The sequence below is a fragment of the Pipistrellus kuhlii genome, unplaced genomic scaffold, assembly GCF_014108245.1.
Source record: "Pipistrellus kuhlii isolate mPipKuh1 unplaced genomic scaffold, mPipKuh1.p scaffold_m20_p_5, whole genome shotgun sequence".
Classification (NCBI taxonomy): Eukaryota; Metazoa; Chordata; class Mammalia; order Chiroptera; family Vespertilionidae; genus Pipistrellus; species Pipistrellus kuhlii.
In genome coordinates, this window is record NW_023425551.1 from 362,486 (window position 1) to 381,504 (window position 19,019).

General features: G+C 42.5%; 1 protein-coding gene across 3 annotated transcripts in view; it reads right to left on the reverse strand.

The window, feature by feature from the left end:
* The window catches only part of LOC118705891 (WT1 associated protein), a 30,341-nt gene extending 14,533 nt beyond the window's left edge, over positions 1 to 15,808 (reverse strand). For 2 of the 3 annotated variants that reach the window (XM_036415015.2, XM_036415018.2), the window contains exons 1-4: positions 15,339 to 15,499; positions 8,161 to 8,198; positions 4,427 to 4,482; positions 735 to 793 (exon numbers count right to left, since the gene is read on the reverse strand). In XM_036415015.2, the coding sequence (XP_036270908.1) occupies positions 735 to 793; positions 4,427 to 4,482; positions 8,161 to 8,190 (145 nt within the window). In that variant the 5' untranslated portion in view covers positions 8,191 to 8,198; positions 15,339 to 15,499. Of the gene's footprint in view, positions 1 to 734; positions 794 to 4,426; positions 4,483 to 8,160; positions 8,199 to 15,338; positions 15,500 to 15,628 lie in introns of those variants that run through there. The other variant, XM_036415017.2, reaches the window with a different exon arrangement.
* Between the last annotated feature and the right edge of the window lie 3,211 nt (positions 15,809 to 19,019).

Genomic DNA, 19,019 nt, shown 5'->3' on the forward strand with positions numbered 1-19,019 from the left:
GGCCCGCGATTTAGGCTGGATTTTAGATTTTGGCCCCTTCTCTGATTGAGTTCGACACCCCTACTGTAAAGTAAACAGCAGCATTTAGAACCATTTTAGAGCCGGGCAAGCACACAGAGACCACACAGAGCCGGGCAAGTAAAAAAACTTTTTTTAAAAAGTATATGTGTAGGCTATATTTGGACCATAAGACGCAGGGACTTTCCCCCCACACTTCTGGGGGGAAAAAAGTGCGTCTTATGGTCCGAAAAATACGGTATTTTTTAGCAGATTTTGAAAAATATACCAATATCCTATTTTTACAATCTAAGTAACAATTAAGTTACAATTTAAATAAATTTATTACTAGTTGTTTGTATATACATTTTAGACTAATAACTCATGCTTTAATTCAAATTCCTCCATGGAAGGGGTTAGGGACAAATCTAGGAAAGTGGCAAGTAGTTGTGAGTTTCCCTATCCATATTCTCTTAGAATTTTGTACATAATTCTGGTAAAATAGTCATGATAGTATATTATTGCATGTCAGTCTTCCCCAATGACTGGGAACTCCCCAAGAAGAGAGATCATCTGTCGTCACTCACTTATTTCCTAGCACCCGTTATAGAGCCCAGAGTTCTTTAAAGTTTGAATAAAAATTACATTTGCTTAGCAAAATCAATTATCCTGAATGTCGGTAACAATCTAAAAAGAGATATTCATATGGTCTTTAGGAAGCTACAACTCAGACTTACAGTTCAGATCTGTGTACTTGCCCTCCAAAGCTTGCACATATGCTTCATACTGCTTCCATCTAGCACAAAAATAAACTCGTGTTAGTTGTTAAGTTGAAATTTATTAAAAAACTAAAACAAACAAAATCTGTAAACTTATAAATTTAACACCAAGAATTCCACTGCAATTTTTAAGGTCTCTTCATTTTGAGATAATTATAAATCTAGTTTAACCAATAATCAATCAGTCACTTCATTATTCCTTCTCCCCTTAATAGATAAAAGGAAACACAGAGAAAAGTGTTTTCTCCTGAGAGCACCAAGTAAGTGTGCTTCTCTGGGTCAGATCACACACCATATAGGACTCTGTATCACTGATGTTCAGCTCAATGCCTGCATAATGGAAGCTGAGTAAAAAATCTACTACTACTTTCAGATACGCTTTCTACCGCAAACAAAAGGCATCCCCGATATAATAAAAATCTAATATGTAGCCGAAACCGGTTTGGCTCAGTGGATAGAGCGTCGGCTTGGGGACTGAAGGGACCCGGGTTCGATTCTGGTCAAGGGCATGTGCCTTGGTTGCGGGCATATCCCCAGTGGGGGTGTGTGCAGGAGGTGGCTGTTCGATGACTCTCATCAATGTTTCTAGCTCTCTATCTCTCTCCCTTCCTCTCTGTACAAAATCAATATATTAAAAAAAAAAATCTAATATGCAAAGTGTCTGGCTGTCCGTTCAACCAATCAAAGCATAATATCCTAATGGCATGCGAAAGCCACTGAACTGCTCGCTATCACATGACTATGAGGGAGCAGACGCTCCAACAGGTAGGCTAGCTTACTTCTGGGGACCAGCAGATTGGGACTGAGAGAGATGAGCCAGACATGCCCTGGAGTCCTCGTACATTCCCTCCCCAGCCCCAATCATGCACCAGTGGGGTCCCTCAGCCTGGCCTTCACCCTGTTGCAATCAGGGACCCCTCGGAGGATGTCAGAGAGCTGGTTTTGGCTCAATCCCACAGGCCAGGCCAAGGGACCCCACTGGAGCACAAATTTGTGCACTGGGCCTCTAGCATAAAATAAGTCTAATTATAAGAGACTGCAGGTTATCTTGGCTCTTTTGTGAAAAAGGCATGTGACTCTTTCAAAAATATTTATTTTTACTTTTAAAAAAAGGGGGAGAGAACATAATATTTTTCAAGTCTATTTGTAAAGTTGTTATCAACTTGCATAAATGCCATATACTGTCAGAGCATGAGAAGGCTTTTCTGCCTCATAATATTCCCTATACATAAAACATAGGCTATATTAGCTACTCTTGCAATGATTACACATAACAACAAAGCGTTTCTTGGTCATATGTTTAAGCACCTGCTAATGCAAGCGTGACTTGCCCTGAATATCACTGTCTTGCTTACTGAAGAGCTATGTTTTCAAGCCACTCTTTAGTTGAAGCTAATCAAAACTTAATCTTAGAAAATCTTTTTAAAATCTTAAAAACTTTTTTTGAAAACTATATTTTATTGATTTTTTTACAGAGGGGAAGGGAGAGGGATAGAGAGCTAGAAACATCGATGAGAGAGAAACATCGACCAGCTGCCTTTTGCACACCCCCTACTGGGGATGTACCCACAACCAACAACCAACGTACATGCCCTTGACCGGAATTGAACCTGGGACCTTTCAGTCCGCAGACCGAAGCTCTATCCACTGAGCCAAACCGGTTTTGGCAAAATCTTAAAAACTTTGACAAGTCAGCTATAAGATTTACTATTACAACACAATAACAACAACACCCCAAAAAACCAAGCTAATCTACCTTCCATCTATAGACTACTGTTCAGCCAAGAGCATGTTATTTTTATGGCAAAGACAATCTAGGACACAAACCAAATGCATTCAATGTTGGGGGATCAATAAAGGTCTGTTGCAGAGGCAATATAAGAACTATTTGTTTTAGAAGAAAAAAAAAACATTAAGAAAAATCAACAAAGACATCCTTATCAAGAAGCCAAAAAGCACAGACTAGTTAAATAAGCAGCAGTTGATTTAAAATTACCAAGAGAATTAATGAAGGAAAAACTCACTTAAGTCATAAATGAGAGAATTCCCTAAAGAAAGTTAATCTGACCTCAAGAATAATCCCCCTACACATACACACTCAATTAAATCAATAAAAAGACTATATATACTAACCAGAGGAATTATCTAAGAAAGGATAAAAGGCAAGGACTGTCTCATATCAGAGGTACAGAGAACAGCAGGTGAGTGGCAGTATATCATAAGCAAGTGCCTACCTCAGCAGGGGAGGACAAGAGTGTTTTAGAATACTAAGGGTTCAAATTTTACGTGGAGGAAAAGAAAGGATATGCAATGGAAAAACTGTTCTATGCATGAGATTATGCAAAGGAAGATAAAAGGAAGTCCTCAACAAAGTATAACAAAATTATCAGACTCTAGGAAACCATGGAACGAGTCATGTGTCTATTTACAAAACATCTCTTGTCTCCTCTACTCTAGCCTGTTTACTTAGTTCAAGTAAAAATTCTGTGAACGTTCTAGAGAAAGTTCAATGACCCTGAAAAGTATCCATTTTATTTTTACCTAAAAATGCCATGTAAAAAACTTATCAACCATGGTGTAATAAAATACAGAAAGAATATATTTAAGTTATAAAATAAAAACCTATGATTCTTTTTCTGATTAAAAAAATATATATCTTTATTGACTTCAGAAAGGGAGAGGTATAGAGAGAAACATTAATGATGGGAAGGAATCATTGATCAGCTGCCTCTTGCACGCCCTCTACTGGGGATCTAGCCTGCAACCCAGGCATGTGACCTTGGCCACACTTGAACCTGGGACCCTTCAGTCTGCAGGCAGATGTTCTATCCACTGAGCCAAACCAGCTTTTTCTGATTTCTTGCATTTAAAAGAATGAATATTGTAATGCTGAATTTCTCAAATCTATTTTAAAAAATATATATTTTATTGATTTTTTTACAGAGAGAAAGAGAGAGGGATAGTGTGTTAGAAACATCGATGAGAGAGAATCATTGATCAGCTGCCTCTTGCACACCCCCTACTGGGAATGTGCCAGCAACTAAGGTACATGCCCTTGACCGGAATCGAACCCAGGACCTTTTAGTCCACAGGCCGACGCTCTATCCACTGAGCAAACCGGTTTTGGTTCTCAAATCTATTTTTGCAAAACAACCACAAGATAAATTTCAGGAAATTAGAGCTAGAAGTAACTGTTAAAAGTAATTTAATCCAACTCCTTTAACTCCAAGTTGAGAAAATGAAGCATATAAAGAGTTAACTGAGCTGACCAAGGTTCCTTATAAGAGTAACTTGCCTTTATCAGTAAATAATGTATTTCTCCCATAACTGAAAACATATCCTTTACGATTATAATTTTTTCACAGAAAAGGAATAACTAAACTAAACCAATTTTTGCAAGGAAAAAAATTCAGGTTACCTATTAGTCTAACCCAACCTACTGCTTTAGATCTTTAAAAATGTTATGCTCTCCTCAATTATATGATAAAGAAACAGGCCATAAAAAACACATTTCAGTAGTACATTACATGATTTGAAGATGTATGCACATTAAAAATAAAGGAATACCCAACACACAAAAACTTTATAGTATAGACTTACAATATAATGTTCTATAAAAATACTTTCATATTTCTATAAAGAATACTTACCTTAAAATTAACTCATCTCGTGCCATAACTTTGAAGTCTGTCTCACTCAGTCGAACCTATAAAGAGAATTAAAATATGAATTGGATGCTTTCCCAAAAATTTTAAATGTACATACCACTGGTGCTTACACTTTCATATTTTATGAAGACAGGATAACTTCTAATGCCTCAAGCACTGATTTCTAATAGGAATCCCTTTATCTCTAAGACATATAAAGCCCTTCCAAAAGGAGCCCAATACTGAGACACAAAACATCTCCAAGCCTGATACTTAGAATGGTTCAGTATATACCGTACTTAAAAAAAACAAAAAACTCCCACACAACTCTTATTCTATTGGAAAGTTTTAAGAAGTGAACTATTTTAGCTGAAGCCGGTTTGGCTCCGTGGTAGAACGTCGGACTGAAGGGTCCCAGGTACGATTCCGGTCAAGAGGCATGTACATCGGCTGCGGGAATATCCCTGGTAGGGGTTGTGCAAGAGGCAGCTGGTCAACATTTCTGGCTATCTCTCTCCTTTCCTCTCTGTAAAAAATGAATAAAATATATTAAAAAAAAAAAAGTAAACTATTATAAAACTAGTGGCCTGATGCATGAAATTCATGCATAGGCAGGGTCCCTAGGCCTGGCTGGCGATCAGGGGCCGCACATGTCATAGTGAGCTATTGAACTCATGGTTGAATTCCTGAGGGGACACTTTGTGTATTAACTTTATATATATATTCAACCATGCACACATTATATATATATATATATATATATAGTGTGTGTGTGTATGTATGTGTATATAAATAAATAAGTAAATAAATAAATATTAGAGGCCTGGTGCACGAAATTCATGCACAGGGGTGGCGGTGTCCCTCAGCTCAGCCTGCACCCTCCCTCTCCAAGCTAGGACCACCAGGATCAGGCCTCAATGGGCAGTCAGAAATCCCTCTCACAATCCAAGATTGCTGGTTCCCAACCACTCACCTGCCTGCCAGCCTGATCACTCCCTAACCACTCCCCTGTTGGCCTGGTCATCCTAACTGTCCTCCCGTACAGGCCTAATCACCCCCAATTGCCCTCCCCTGCAGGCCTGGTGGCCTCCAACTACTCTCCTGTTACAGGCCTGGTACCCTCCCAACTGCCCATCTTGTGTTGGGAATGATGGTCAATTAGCATATTACCTCTTTATTATATAGGATGCACATCATTTTTAGGGACATTCAAATTAAAATCCTAATGAGCTATCATTACACACTTATTAAAATGGCTAAATGAAAGATTGTGGTAATAACTCAAAATGGTAGGTAAAGATGCAAAATAAGATTGCTGGTGAGAATGTAAAATGGTATGGCTGCTCTGAAAAAGTTTGGTGGTTCCTTTTAAAACTAAAAATAGATATGCTAGACAACCTAACATTTGTATTCTTTAGAAAAAAAAAATATTTTATTGATTTTTTACAAAGAAGGGAGAGAGATAGAGAGCTAGAAACGTCGATGAGAGAGAAACATCGACCAGCTGCCTCTTGCACCCCCCCCACCGGGGATGTGCCCGCAACCAATGCACATGCCCTTGACCGGAATCAAACCTGGGACCCTTCAATCCTCAGGCCAACACTCTATCCACTGAGCCAAACTGGCTAGATATTTTTAAGTTCATGGATAATCCTTGCTTAAATCAATTATTTCTTTCAGATTTGTCTAATAGTCATGTTCTAACTACACCATTTAGACTACATTTGCTAACACTCTATTGTAAAGGTAGGGCAAATACTGTATTTCCCTTTAACAATTAATGTTCAGAAGGAAAAGCTGGTGTAGTAGTTATTTCCAATCATAGAAAAATAGTCTCCTTTCCCCCCATCCCCTCAAGTATAACTATATAGACTTTTTTTTTTTTTTTTAATCTATTCCATTTAGTCATTTGGTACAATTGCCCTAAATTTGGCCTCTGGGAGATCTTTGTCTTTTTAAAAAAATATATCTTATTGATTTTTTTACAGAGAGAAAGGGAGAGAGAGCTAGAAACATCAGAGAGAAACATCAACTAGCTGCCCCCCTGCACACTCCCTACCAGGGATGTGCCCACATCCAATGCACACGCCGCCGACCAGAATTGAACCTGGGAACCCCCAGTCTGCAGACTGAGCCAAACCAGCTTCGGCAGATCTTTGACTTTTTAAAACTTACTTAAAACAAACAAACAAACAAATGTACAAATGGGCATGGCCAGACCATATATAAAAATAGAATTTTGACCCACAACCTGCAGCAAAGTGCCTAGGAAACCACCCCAGGAGCCAGCCTGCTATCCATCAGACTTGGAGGAAGTCCGTCTGCTATCTCTGTAACAACCCAGAAGGCTAAACCAACCCTCTATAATCATCAGCTCAAAATGGCCAGACGTTTCTGCTGTCTATAGAATATCTTAATGTCCTATTTAAAGAAGTGTCTATTCAGGTTTTATAGTCATTAAAAACAATTTTTTTGTATTGAGTTTAATAAGTTCTTTATAAATTTTGTATATTAACCCCTTATCAGATGTATTAGTGAATATATTTTCCCATAAGGTGGGTTGTCTTTTCACTTTGCTGATGGTTTCCTTTGCTGTGTAAAATCTTTTTAGTTTGATGTAGCCCTATTTTTTTTCTTTTGTCTCCCTTGTCACAAAAAATATTGCTACGAGAAATGTCTAAGATTTTATTCTTTTTTTAATATTTTATTGATTTTTTACAGAGAGGACAAGAGAGGGATAGAGTTAGAAACATCGATGAGAGAGAATCATCGATCAGCTGCCTCTTGCACACCCCCTAGTGGGGATGTGCCCGCAACCAAGGTACATGCCCTTGATCGGAATCGAACCTGGGACCTTTCAGTCCGCAGGCCGACGCTCTATCCACTGAGCCAAACCGATTTCGGCAGATTTTATTAATTCTTTGTAACTCTGTGTGTGTGTGTGTGTGTGTGTGTGTGTGTGTGTAAAATAGTGACTATAGTGAACTAATTGGAATACAGAACAGGGCAATAATGAGATTAGAGGAAAAGGTAAAACCTAAGAACTACCGTATTTTTCGGACCATAAGACACACCCCCCCCCCAAGAAGTGGGGGGGGAAAGTCCCTGCGTCTTATGGTCCAAATATAGCCTACACATATTCTTAAAAAAAAAATTTTTTTTTACTTGCCTGGCTCTGTGTGGTCTCTGTGTGCTTGCCCAGCTCTAAAATGGTTCTAAATGCTGCTGTTTACTTTACAGGGTTGATTACATGTGTTTATGACTGTGATGTTGGGTTTTAATGCACATAAAATATTTTAGGACACTATTTGTTTCAGAATCTTTTTTTCTTCATTTCCCTTCTCTAAAAACTGGTGCGTCTTACAGTCTGGAGCGTCTTATGGTCCGAAAAATACGGTATATATTTTTGGAAAACATAAAAATGAATTTACATTACAAAGAAATTTAAATTAGGAAAAAAGAAGTTAACTTATAGTAGCTTGTGAAAAAAATCTCATTTTCTGACATTTGTATAATGTTCATATAATAAAGTCTAAGAGTAGAGCAAGGGAAAAACATTATAAGTTTTCCAAAATTTAAAAATATTCTAAAAATACACTGCATGAGATACAATATCTAGTACATTATATACCCATGATGCTATTATCATCATAGGCAAAGGAGTGAACATTAAACACTAGAGATAATATATATGTGTATGTATATATAAATGCTTAAAAACTGCTAGAAAAACATACCTTTTTGGGAAGAGGTTCCTCGTTGGTCATCTTGAATCCTAGAAAAAGGGATAGAGAGATGAGGTTCAATTGATTTTATCCCACTGAAAGTAGAAACAAAAAATACTATCCTTTTCAAACCAATTTATTAGTGAACTTAATTATGACCAAATCATTAGGGGTTCTTTAGTTTTGCATTTACAGAATAGTTGTGAAAATATTACAGGGTTCCTGAATACGCCACCCTCAGTCTCTCAAGTTAACATCTTGCATTAGCATTACTATTACATTGCAAATGTTATTAGGTTATTAAAAACACCCTGTTGTAAAAAAGTAGTTCTTTTTGATGTTGCCATAAGCAGGGGTCTTCAAACTACGGCCCCCGCAGAGGAGTCTGATCCGGCCCGCCAGGTTTTTTGGGCAGTGAGCGCAGCCGAGGTGTTACAGTAGGAATTAGTAGTTCATATAGTCCGGCCCTCCAGCTCTCTGAGGGACCGTGATCTGGCCCCCACTTTAAAAAGTTTGAGGACCCCTGCGAGAGGTAATTTTTCAATGCATTCTTTTTTTTTTTTTTTTTTAAATATATTTTATTGATTTTGTACAGAGAGGAAGGGAGAGAGATAGAGAGTTAGAAACATCAATGAGAGTCATCGATCGGCTGCCTCTTGCACACCCCTTACTGGGGATATGCCCGCAACCAAGGTACATGCCCTTGACCGGAATCGAACCCGGGTCCCTTCAGTTCCCAAGCCGACGCTCTATCCATTGAGCCAAACCGGTCTCGGCTTCAATGCATTCTTACAACTGCTCTATGAAAGACAAATCTTGCAGAAGTGACAACTTTGTGCTGAAGTCAGATATTGACCTCAGGCAGTATCCCAGGCATCTTGCTGAACTGACACAGAAGAGCAGTACCAATTGCTAAGCCTTTTCTTTTACAGCATTATGGTTAAGGTAGAAGCTATCACTGCCATAATTCACTACTGTACAATGTTTACATATAATATACACCTTAATAAAAATATTCCTATACCATTTAATCTCATGTCACAATAATTTGTATCTCAAAATGCTTCTTTATATAAATTTATACAAAACTCACTAACTCTTGTAGCAAAAGACAGATTGAAGAACTATTCTCATTAACTTTATATGCTTACTGAAAATACTTCTGGTTACTTCCTAATACTCAAATTTAACAAGGAGGCAAGCTAATTTAAACTTATTGCTAAGTATCATTTATAATAGTATAGTAATGAATGTTCCCTTATAAACTTTCTCTATAGTTTATTTTACCTATCCATACTCACTACATATTCCAGATTTTTAAAATTTTAATTCAATAGAAATAAGTCACAGAAATGTAATGTACAGCATGGTCAATATTTGAGACTGGTATTCATTTTTTATGTTAGATACAATCCCAACTCTGTAAGTCAAATACTCTTAAATGCTGACTTTCAGATTAGGTACTTTATGAAGAAACAGGACATGTTAGAAAATAACTGTAAATTGATCACATCATAAATTACTGGCTTAATTCTTCCCTCCTTAATAAGCTTATCATTGGATGTTGCTAGCAAAAATCTGAGTATATCATTTTTTTCTGAGCTGATGGCTGCTCAGTGCTAATGTGAGACCAGTGATCCCATCATTTGAGAAACAAACCCTCTCCAAGTTCATTTCCACAGAGATCTCACTATTTCTATTTTAGCTTTAATGTGCATTCACTCCACTATACTGTAACTTCTTAAAACCCAGAAAGTTTGGCCTTTACTTGCAATTGTCCAGAGTTAAACATAGTAGGTAAACATCAATAATCTATTTAATTAAAACAAACAAACAAAAACCACCTACAATTATAGCCATTTTTAACCAGTATACAAATGAGTATCTATGTATGTCACTATTCTAGGTAAATCTTTCTCAAGGCTTTCCATCTTACTCAAAATAGTGCATACTGATTCCTTGCCCTTTTATTTAGGTTATTTTTCTTCATTGCTCTTAGCTCAACTCGACATTTTATATACTCACTAGAGACCAAGTGCACGAATTTGTGCATCAGTGGGATCCCTCAGCCTGGCCTGCAGGATAGGGCTGAAACCAGCTCTCCAACATACTCTGAGGAGTCTCAGATTGCGAGAGGGCGCAGGCCAGGCAGAGCCCCCCTCCCCCCCATGGGTGCCCAATCAGGGCCAGGAAGGGAAATGGGAGGTTGACCAGCAGGGGAGGGTTCTAAGATATGTCTGGCCCATATTGCTCAGTCCTGATTGGCTGGATCCCAGCAGCAAGCTAACCTACCAGTCAGAGCCAATCAGAGCATTTCCCCCCTGGTGGTCAGTGCATGCCATAGCAAGTGGTTGAAAGACCTTAGCATATCATTAGCATATTACACTTTGATTGGTTGAACGGCTGACCAGACACTTAAGCCTATTAGGCTTTTATTATATAGGATGTTTCTCTCAGTTATGAAATAAGCTCCATGAAAAAATTTTCATTCACTGGTGATGCCTCAGTACATGGTAGGCACTCAAACATATGCTAAGCAAACAAGTGAATTTGCTTGTTACTATTAAATCATAAAAGGTGAGCTAAATACTTCTATGCATGCAAATAAACATAACCAATGGACACAGACAGTAAGGGGATGAAGGCATACCCTGGGGGTATCAAAGGGGGGGTAAGGGGGGGAGAAGAGACATATGTAATACTTTCAACAAAAAAGAATTTAAAAAATTTTTAAAAGTGAGCTAAATAAACAAATCCAGTTTTCCCCCAAAATCAACCAAGATGACAATCCTGTAAAATTTTGAGTTTATATGTGGAACTTAATATTAATAGGTATTGTGAGAGAGCTCTATTAGTGACAGTTTGAAAACAAAACAGCTCAATTTACCACTGTAGATAGGTAGTCTACCTGTTATCTATCCAATAGTTACTGGGCACCAGAGCCACTCAAAATCTTAGTTATAAAACTTAAGTGATACTTTGCCCAGGTCTCTTTGTTTATTCTTCTCTTAATACAAAATCACTCAGCTTCTTATTCTATTAAAATAAAATTAACTGCAAACTTAACTAGCGAAAAATATGCTAAAATGTTTATTTGGTTTTTAACGGCATTTACATGATGGAGAAGTTCTCCTAAACCTACTTTTCTAGAACAGGGTGACAAACTGAAAGTAAAAAAGGCAGCATAACCCCAGAGCCTCAGTTTCCCCATTTAAAAAAATGATTCCACCACCAAGACTCAAAATTATTGTGCTATTTTTAAAGATAAACATTAGACTTTAGCATTAGCATGGTAACTGGCACAAAATAAGCATTTAATTACTAGTTTACTCCTCATAAAACAAAAAAACAACACAACCACACAAACACACACACAAAACAAAGACTCTTAAGTCACTATTTCTTGAAAAGCCCAAAGGAGAATCGACAGGTTGACAACAACAATATTTGTTTCTAAGCCTCACTGTAGAATTCTTGGTGATCTCCGATGTTTGTTTTATTTTTTTAAAATATATTTTATTGATTTTGTACAGAGAGGAAGGGAGAGAGATAGTTAGAAACATCCATGAGAGAGTGTCATGGATCAGCTGCCGCTTGCACACCCTCTACTGGGGATATGCCCACAACCAAGGTACATGCCCTTGACTGGAATCGAACCCGGGACCCTTCAGTCCCCAAGCCGACACTCTATCCATTGAGCCAAACCGGTCTCGGCTGATCTCCTATGTTTAGAATTATAAACAGTGAGTTATTTTCATTTCTAACATTGGCTTACATTCTCTTTTAAAAAGTTTGATGCTGGGTAGATTTTAACAACACACTGCTTAGAGGATATTTATATTTTTTCTTTTTAAAAAAATATATTTTCATTGATATTAGAGATAAAGGGAGAGAGATAGAAACATCAATGATGAGAATCACCAATCAGCTGCTGGGGATTGAGCCCTCAACCCAGGCATGTGTCTTGACCTGGAAATTGACCCAGGACCACCTGGTTCATAGATCAATGCTCAACCACTGACCTACACTGGCGGGGCTGAATTTGCTTCACAAAAATAAAATTTGAAATTTGTAATATAAGTCAAGGATAAATACAGGTCTGGTATAAATCTTTGCATTTTACATGTTGATTATCAGTCGCAGGTCATTCCACATATTATGTGATATGTAACTGGGAATTCAAAGCATAAGTATTTAGAAACTCCTCCCTTATCTTTAACTAACAAGTCAATCTTTCCTTGAGAGTCCATGATATTGCACAATAGTTAAATGGACAAAAGGCAAATTACAAGTTTAAAATTTAAAAGCATCAACATCCAACTAATCAAAATAGAACCTGGTTCTCAATTTTGAATTTCACACTGCACAAATGTGCTAAGGAATTTATTATTTCCCAATACAATTTTTTTGGCACAACTGATAGCACACAATAATCATGTAAAGTCAATTCTGGAGTCATAAAGACAATGGACATGTCAGGTTCTTAATACAATCTATTTTTAAAAAATATATATATATATTTTATTGATTTTTCACAGAGAGGAAGGGAGAGAGATAGTTAGAAACATCGATGAGAGAGAATCATCGACCAGCTGCCTCCTGCACACCCCCTACTGGGGATGTGCCTGCGATCAATGTACATGCCCTTGACCGGAATCGAACCCGAGACCTTTTGGTACATAGATCGACGCTCTATCCACTGAGCCAAACCGGTTTCGGCTACAATCTATTCTTGTATCAGAAAAATGGAATGACCAAAATATCATTTGGAGTTGAACATTGAAGGGAAAAAAATGAGTATGTGTTCAGTGCTATGAGGCATTCATTTAATAATTACAACTTTTCAAAGTTAGTCCCCATTTCCCAGATGATGAAATGACAAATTAGTAACTAATGAAGATGGGTAATTCTCCCAACCTCTCATCCTAAATAGTGATCAAGCAGCTTATAGCTAGAAAATGCAGAAAAGCAAAATAAGTAAAATTCAAAATTGGCCAATTAGTACATTTAAGAAAATTGGTTAAACATGATTTTAAAATTATGTAACGGTTTTAGTTATTTATGTGGGTAATTCATAAAGATAATATAGCTCAAGTTTAGAATGTCATAACCACCAATCACTCTTGACGCTTTAATATTGAATAGATTATGATCTAGACTAGAGGCTTAGTTTGTGTTGGCTGGTGGCTAGCACCCCAATCCCAGGACTTTCCTGACGCTTAGCATTATGATCCTCAGTTATGCAGCTCAGTTCTCTCTAAACTGAGAGGCAAGCACCAGCCAACACAACTTCAGTAAGAAAGCATGAAACTCATAACGAATAGCACAACATGGCAACAGCCTTGGTGCTGCAACAGAAAGGGTACTAGTTAGCAATAGGAAGACCACCTTATCTTGATTCTGGGACCTTCTCAGTCATGTGATCCTTAACTCTCTGGGCTACAGTCTCCAAAACAGCAAAAAGGGGACCCCAATTTTGCCTGCCTGCCTCACAAAGTGCTGCACATCTCAATGATTTAAGTGCCATACAAAAAAAAAAAAAAAAAAGAAAAAAAAGGGAGGCTGGTGGTGAATCTTTCAAATAAAACATTAACATAAAAGACAACTTTAATGTGTATTTAGAGGAGAACATTCATTTACTAGAGGCCTAGTGCACGAATTCATGTACCAGTGGGGTCCCTCAGCCTGGCCTGCAGGATCTGAAACTGGCTCTCCAACAGCCCCCGAGGGCACAGGCCAGACCAAGGAACCCCAAAGGTGCCCTATCAGGGCTTGGGAGGGACATGGGAGGTTGGCCAGCCAGGGAGGGACTGCAGGAAGGCTCCAGGGCATGTCTGACCCATTGCACAGTCCCAATCGACCAGACCCCAGCAGCAAGCTAACCTACTGGTCAGAGCTTCTGCCCCCTGGCAGCCAGTCTCCTCATAGCAAGCAGTTGAGCGGCCTTAGCATATCATTAGTATATTAGACATTGACTGGCTGAATGGCCTACAGACCAGACACTTACCATATTAGGCTTTTAGTATATAGGATAACACTGAATTCTAGCCTGATGCTCCACCACTTTAATAACCAATATACGATTATGGGATACTTAAAAGTTTTTCTCTGGTAAGTTTAGTAAGAGAAAATTATTCGAGGAAAAAAAAAAAAAAAGTGGGAGATAATCTAATACTACCTAGGTCATGTTTTGCTGAATGACCTACCAAAATACAATTTTAGGAGCAAGAAAACACTTTTTTCCCCCTCCAAGAGCAACATACTATACAGAATTAATGAACATGACCGAGCCTGCTACTAAGTATAGAGAGTGGAGGGACGTAGTTTACAGCTGGGAGGAGAAAGTGTTGATTCCTGTGCGTTACTGTCCACATGAACCACTGCAAACCCGCTCTGGCCGCTCCGGACACTGTCCAGGGGGCTCTGTGCCGCAGGCCCACCGGCCGGGCGGGACACAAACACGTGTGTCCTTACCGCCCCGCTCACGTCCACACCACAGGCCGCGGGGCCAGAGCCGACGCCCCGCGCCTCCCCTCCCGGCGCGGGGACTCACTAACCTCCAAGGGACGGACCCCGCCAGGTACAGCAGGGCCGTCACGTGCTCAGGGAATACTAGTCTACCTTGCGAAAGACAATCGCTTTTTACCACGTAAACACGGCTCCTCGGGATTTTTAACGGAGCCCCTTGGGGACCAAGCGTCCGACTCAATATCACCACAACAGGAACTTGGGGTTCTGGCGGCCTCGCAAGGACCCCGGGCCCCAGTGAGACGCAGGGGCTTCTCGGAAGTCGGCCGGCGGCTCCCTGGAGTGGTCCTGAACTCCGGACGCGCCGATCGGGTAAAATGGAAGCCTGTGCACCGGGGAGCGCGGCGCCGCGCGGGGGGAACTGCGGTCCCGAGCGGAACTCCCCGCCGGGCCGCGGCGGGAGGGGGCGCCGCGGGGCGGGGCGGGCGCTGCGAAGGGGCGGACGCGGTCCCGCCGCCTCAGGCCGGGCCGGGGGCGGGAGGGGCCGTGAAATGGCCTGGAGGCCGCGGAAGGGCCCCTCGGGCGGGAAGGCGACGCGGCTAACGGCGGCCCCGGAGCCGAGCGGCCCTCGGGGCTCTCAGCGCCGCCTCCCCGGCGAGCGCGGCCGCGCCTCAGCCCTCGGGACCCGGAGCCCCGCGGCCGCGCCCGCCGCCCGCACCTACCTCTCAGCGGAGGCCGCGCCGGCGCCGCCAGTCACATAGGCCGAGGCCGCGCTGCCGGATCGCCGCCCAGGCCGCCCGATCGCGCTCCCGGAGACCCCCGCGCTCCTCTTTATTTGCAGGTCTCGCCGCCACAAAATGGCGCTGAGGGAGGAAGTGAGGCCCCGCCGCCCAACCCCCTTCCCGCTCCGCCCGCCGCCCCGCCCTTTCCCGCCCCTCCCCGCCCCGCCCGCCCGCCGCCGGCCCGGCCCCGGCCGGTGAGCGCCGCCGCCCGCCCGCTGCCGCCCCCTCACCGAGAGTCGCCGCCCGTCACGGCCGCAACCGCTGGGCCGCCGCCGGGCCCGCCGCGGGTTGGGGAGGCGAAGGGGCGGCGCCGGCCCGGGCTCCAGGCGCTGAGGGAGGACGGCGCTCAGGAGGCTTCCGCACGGCGGCCGGAGCGCCGCGAGCTCGGCGGGCGGGGAGAGAGGCGGCCCGCGCGGAGGGTGGGCCGCGGGGTCGGAGGTCAGCCGCGAGGCATCACGGGAAGGGCGGCGGGGTCGCGGCCGGCGGCGGGAGGGGGGTGGACGCGCTCGCCGGCCACCTGCGGCTGCGGCGCGGCCCTGGCGGAGGGATCTGGGCGAAGGCGGCGCGTGATTGGACGGTTCCCGCACTCTGCGGCCGCGCCGTGAAGCCTCCGCGCGCGGCGGCCAGGTGCGAGCCCGGGGCGGGGCCGGGGCGAGGCCGGAGGTGGGGCGGGGCCGGGGCGGCGCTCAGCCTGCGGCTGCGGGTCCGAGAGCTGCGGAGCCGGCCCTTGTCTGCCGTCGCGGAGGGCAGCCTCCTGGCCGCAGGGTTCATCGCTGACCTGACGTCGCAGCGGAGCGCTCTTGGCAGATGGAGGCTGTGCCTTTGTCAGCAGCTCTGGGGGCTCCTTGCTGGCCCGGGTGTGGTGGTCCTGAGCCCGGTGAAGGAGGTTCTGGAACCTCCCGCAGAACCGTGTCCGCTGCACGAGAGCGCCCGCGTTGCTGGGGAAGGAGAAGCGGGCTCTAACGCTCCCCGAGGGTCAGGTCGGGCTGTGGCCAGTCTGCTCTCATCCGGCTTTACCCAGACTGCTGACCCCCGAAGGCGCCTTGGGCTGCGGAGACTTACAGGGATGGGATTAAAGCAAGCTCCAGATGGCCCAAGGACTCACCGGCCAATCAGGTCGGTAGGGAGACGATGTTGGCCGCTTCCAGGACTCTTCAGCACCGACAAAGACCAAAACCCAAAGAGAAAAGGGGCGAGAACAGGACCGACATTGCACAGAAAGGAGGAGCAGTGGCCCTCACACATGAAAGGCTGTGGGTCCTCCCTGGCCGCGGAGTGCACTCCATTAGGACGAATGAGCCCCAGGTAACACCGGAGGGCTGTCCCGGGAACAATAACAATGGTTACCTGCAGGGTGGGGGGAATAAACAGAAGCAAGACTTCTCGGTCTTTGAACTAGAGTTTTTACATCGCCGAAGCAAATTGAAATCAGTGAACTTAACTCTAGGTCAAACTGGTAACTATGTCATTAAACAGAGAAAAGAATTATTCCCCAGGTATTTTTATTTTTTTATCCTCACCCAAGGAGAGAGATATATATATACATACATACATATATATATATATATATATATATATATATATATATATATATATATATATAAAGAAAAGAGCCACGTGCTAACCCGACAAGCTCAGGGAAGACCTAAACTCAGAGACCTAAAATAACCACAAAAGATGGTTTGAAAGTTTAATATCTAACTGCAAACAGGTTATAGTGGGTAGTCATGTCCCAGATATTTCACCTGACAAAGATCAACTTTGATCTACTCTTACTGAGCCCCTCTGCCTTCCCGCCTCTAAGATAACCTATCTGTGAGATGTCTGGGTAACTTGTAACTTCCTTTTTACCCCGGACCACTCAGGGCACAACAAATGGCCTTGAGACATTCCCTCATTGTTATTGTTATCAAGTAAATTGTCAACTGTTAATTACCTTAGAGTATCCTGTATCCATCTCTGTAAAAGAAGCTCTCCTTTCCTCTCTAAAATAAAAACATTTAACAACAACAACAAAAAAGAAAAAATAGTAATATTGTTGCTATGGTTTTGAAACTATATTGTAGGGTACACAAATGTTTGAATGTTATACAAGACTTTCAGTGTAAAAGAAAATGAGATACAAATGTAAGATCAAGAAAGTTCAGGAAAAAAGCTATCCTATGTTTAAATTGGAAATAGCATTTTGAGCACATAACTTTTAAAATAAATGTCCTAGTTCTGTGCACTGAAAGGAACCAGAAGCAGGAGGTTGACCAGATGTTCCAGTTTGCCAGGGACAGGGTTGTGTGTGTGTGTGTTCCCGGATGTTGGCCTTACAGCGTTAATTCTAGCACTGTCCCAGGCAGACTGTGTTGGTTGGTCACCTACAGTAATGAACACACTTGCCAATCAGATCACGGTTTCCAAATTCCACTTCCCACTGAGTAAATCCAGAGTACCTTGGATTCACTTACACTTCAAATTAAACTGTAAATTGCACTTCAGTAAAGTGTGGGAATAAACAAAGGACAGGCGAAGGCTGCTTACCCAGAACCTGCTGAAGCGAGAGTCTGCCGCCATGGCGTGTGATTGGCAGAGACTCCAAAGCTGGCGGGAGGGAGAGCTTGGAGGGGAAGGCAAGACCCAGGTGTGCCCAGGGGCTGGGGCAGGGAGCCAGCGGCCGCTGTCAGAGGTGGGCCTCCCTGTGACCAGTGAGGGCATCTGATTGGCTTTCTGCAGTTGGTTCTCATCTGCAAGGGGGGACAAAGATTAGGGAAGCTGTCCGTGTAACCACGTCTGGCCATTTTGAGCTGATGATTATAGAGGGTTTGTTTAGCCTTCTGGGTTGTTACAGAGATAGCAGACTGACTTCCTCCAAGTCTGATGGATAGCAGGCTGGCTCCTGGGCAGGTTACTGGCGGTAAGGGCCTGGTTTCCTAGGCACTTGGCTGCAGGTTGTGGGTCAAAATTCTATTCTTATATATGGTCTGGCCATGCCCATTTGTATATTTGGTTTTTAAAGTAAATTTTAAAAAGACAAAGAAGCTATTGTAGTTTGAAAGATCTCCCAGAGGCCAAATTTAGGACAATTGTAGAAAATGACTAAATGGAATAGATAAAAAAATCTTTATAATTATACTTGATGAGAGGATAGGAGGGAATGAGACTATTTTTAAAAAATATATATATATATATTTTAAAATATATATATATATATTTTATTGATTTTTTTACAGAGAGTAAGAGAGAGTGAGAGAGAGCTAGAAACGTCGATGAGGGAGAAACATCGACCAGCTGCCTCTTGCACACCCCCTACCAGGGATGTGCCCTCAACCAAGGTACAGGCCCTTGACTGGAATCAAACCTGGGACCTTTCAGTCCGCAGACCGACTCTCTACCACTGAGCCAAACCGGTTTTGGCTAAAATATATTTTTTATTGATTTCAGAGAGGAAGGAAAAGACATATATATATATATATAGAAATATCAATGATAAGAGAATTATTGATCGGCTGCATCCTGCACGCCCTTGCTGGGGATCGAGCCTGCAACCTGGGCATGTGTTGACTGGAATTGAACCTGGGACCCTTCAGTCCGCAGGCCGATGCTTTATCCACTGAGCCAAACCACGTAGGACAA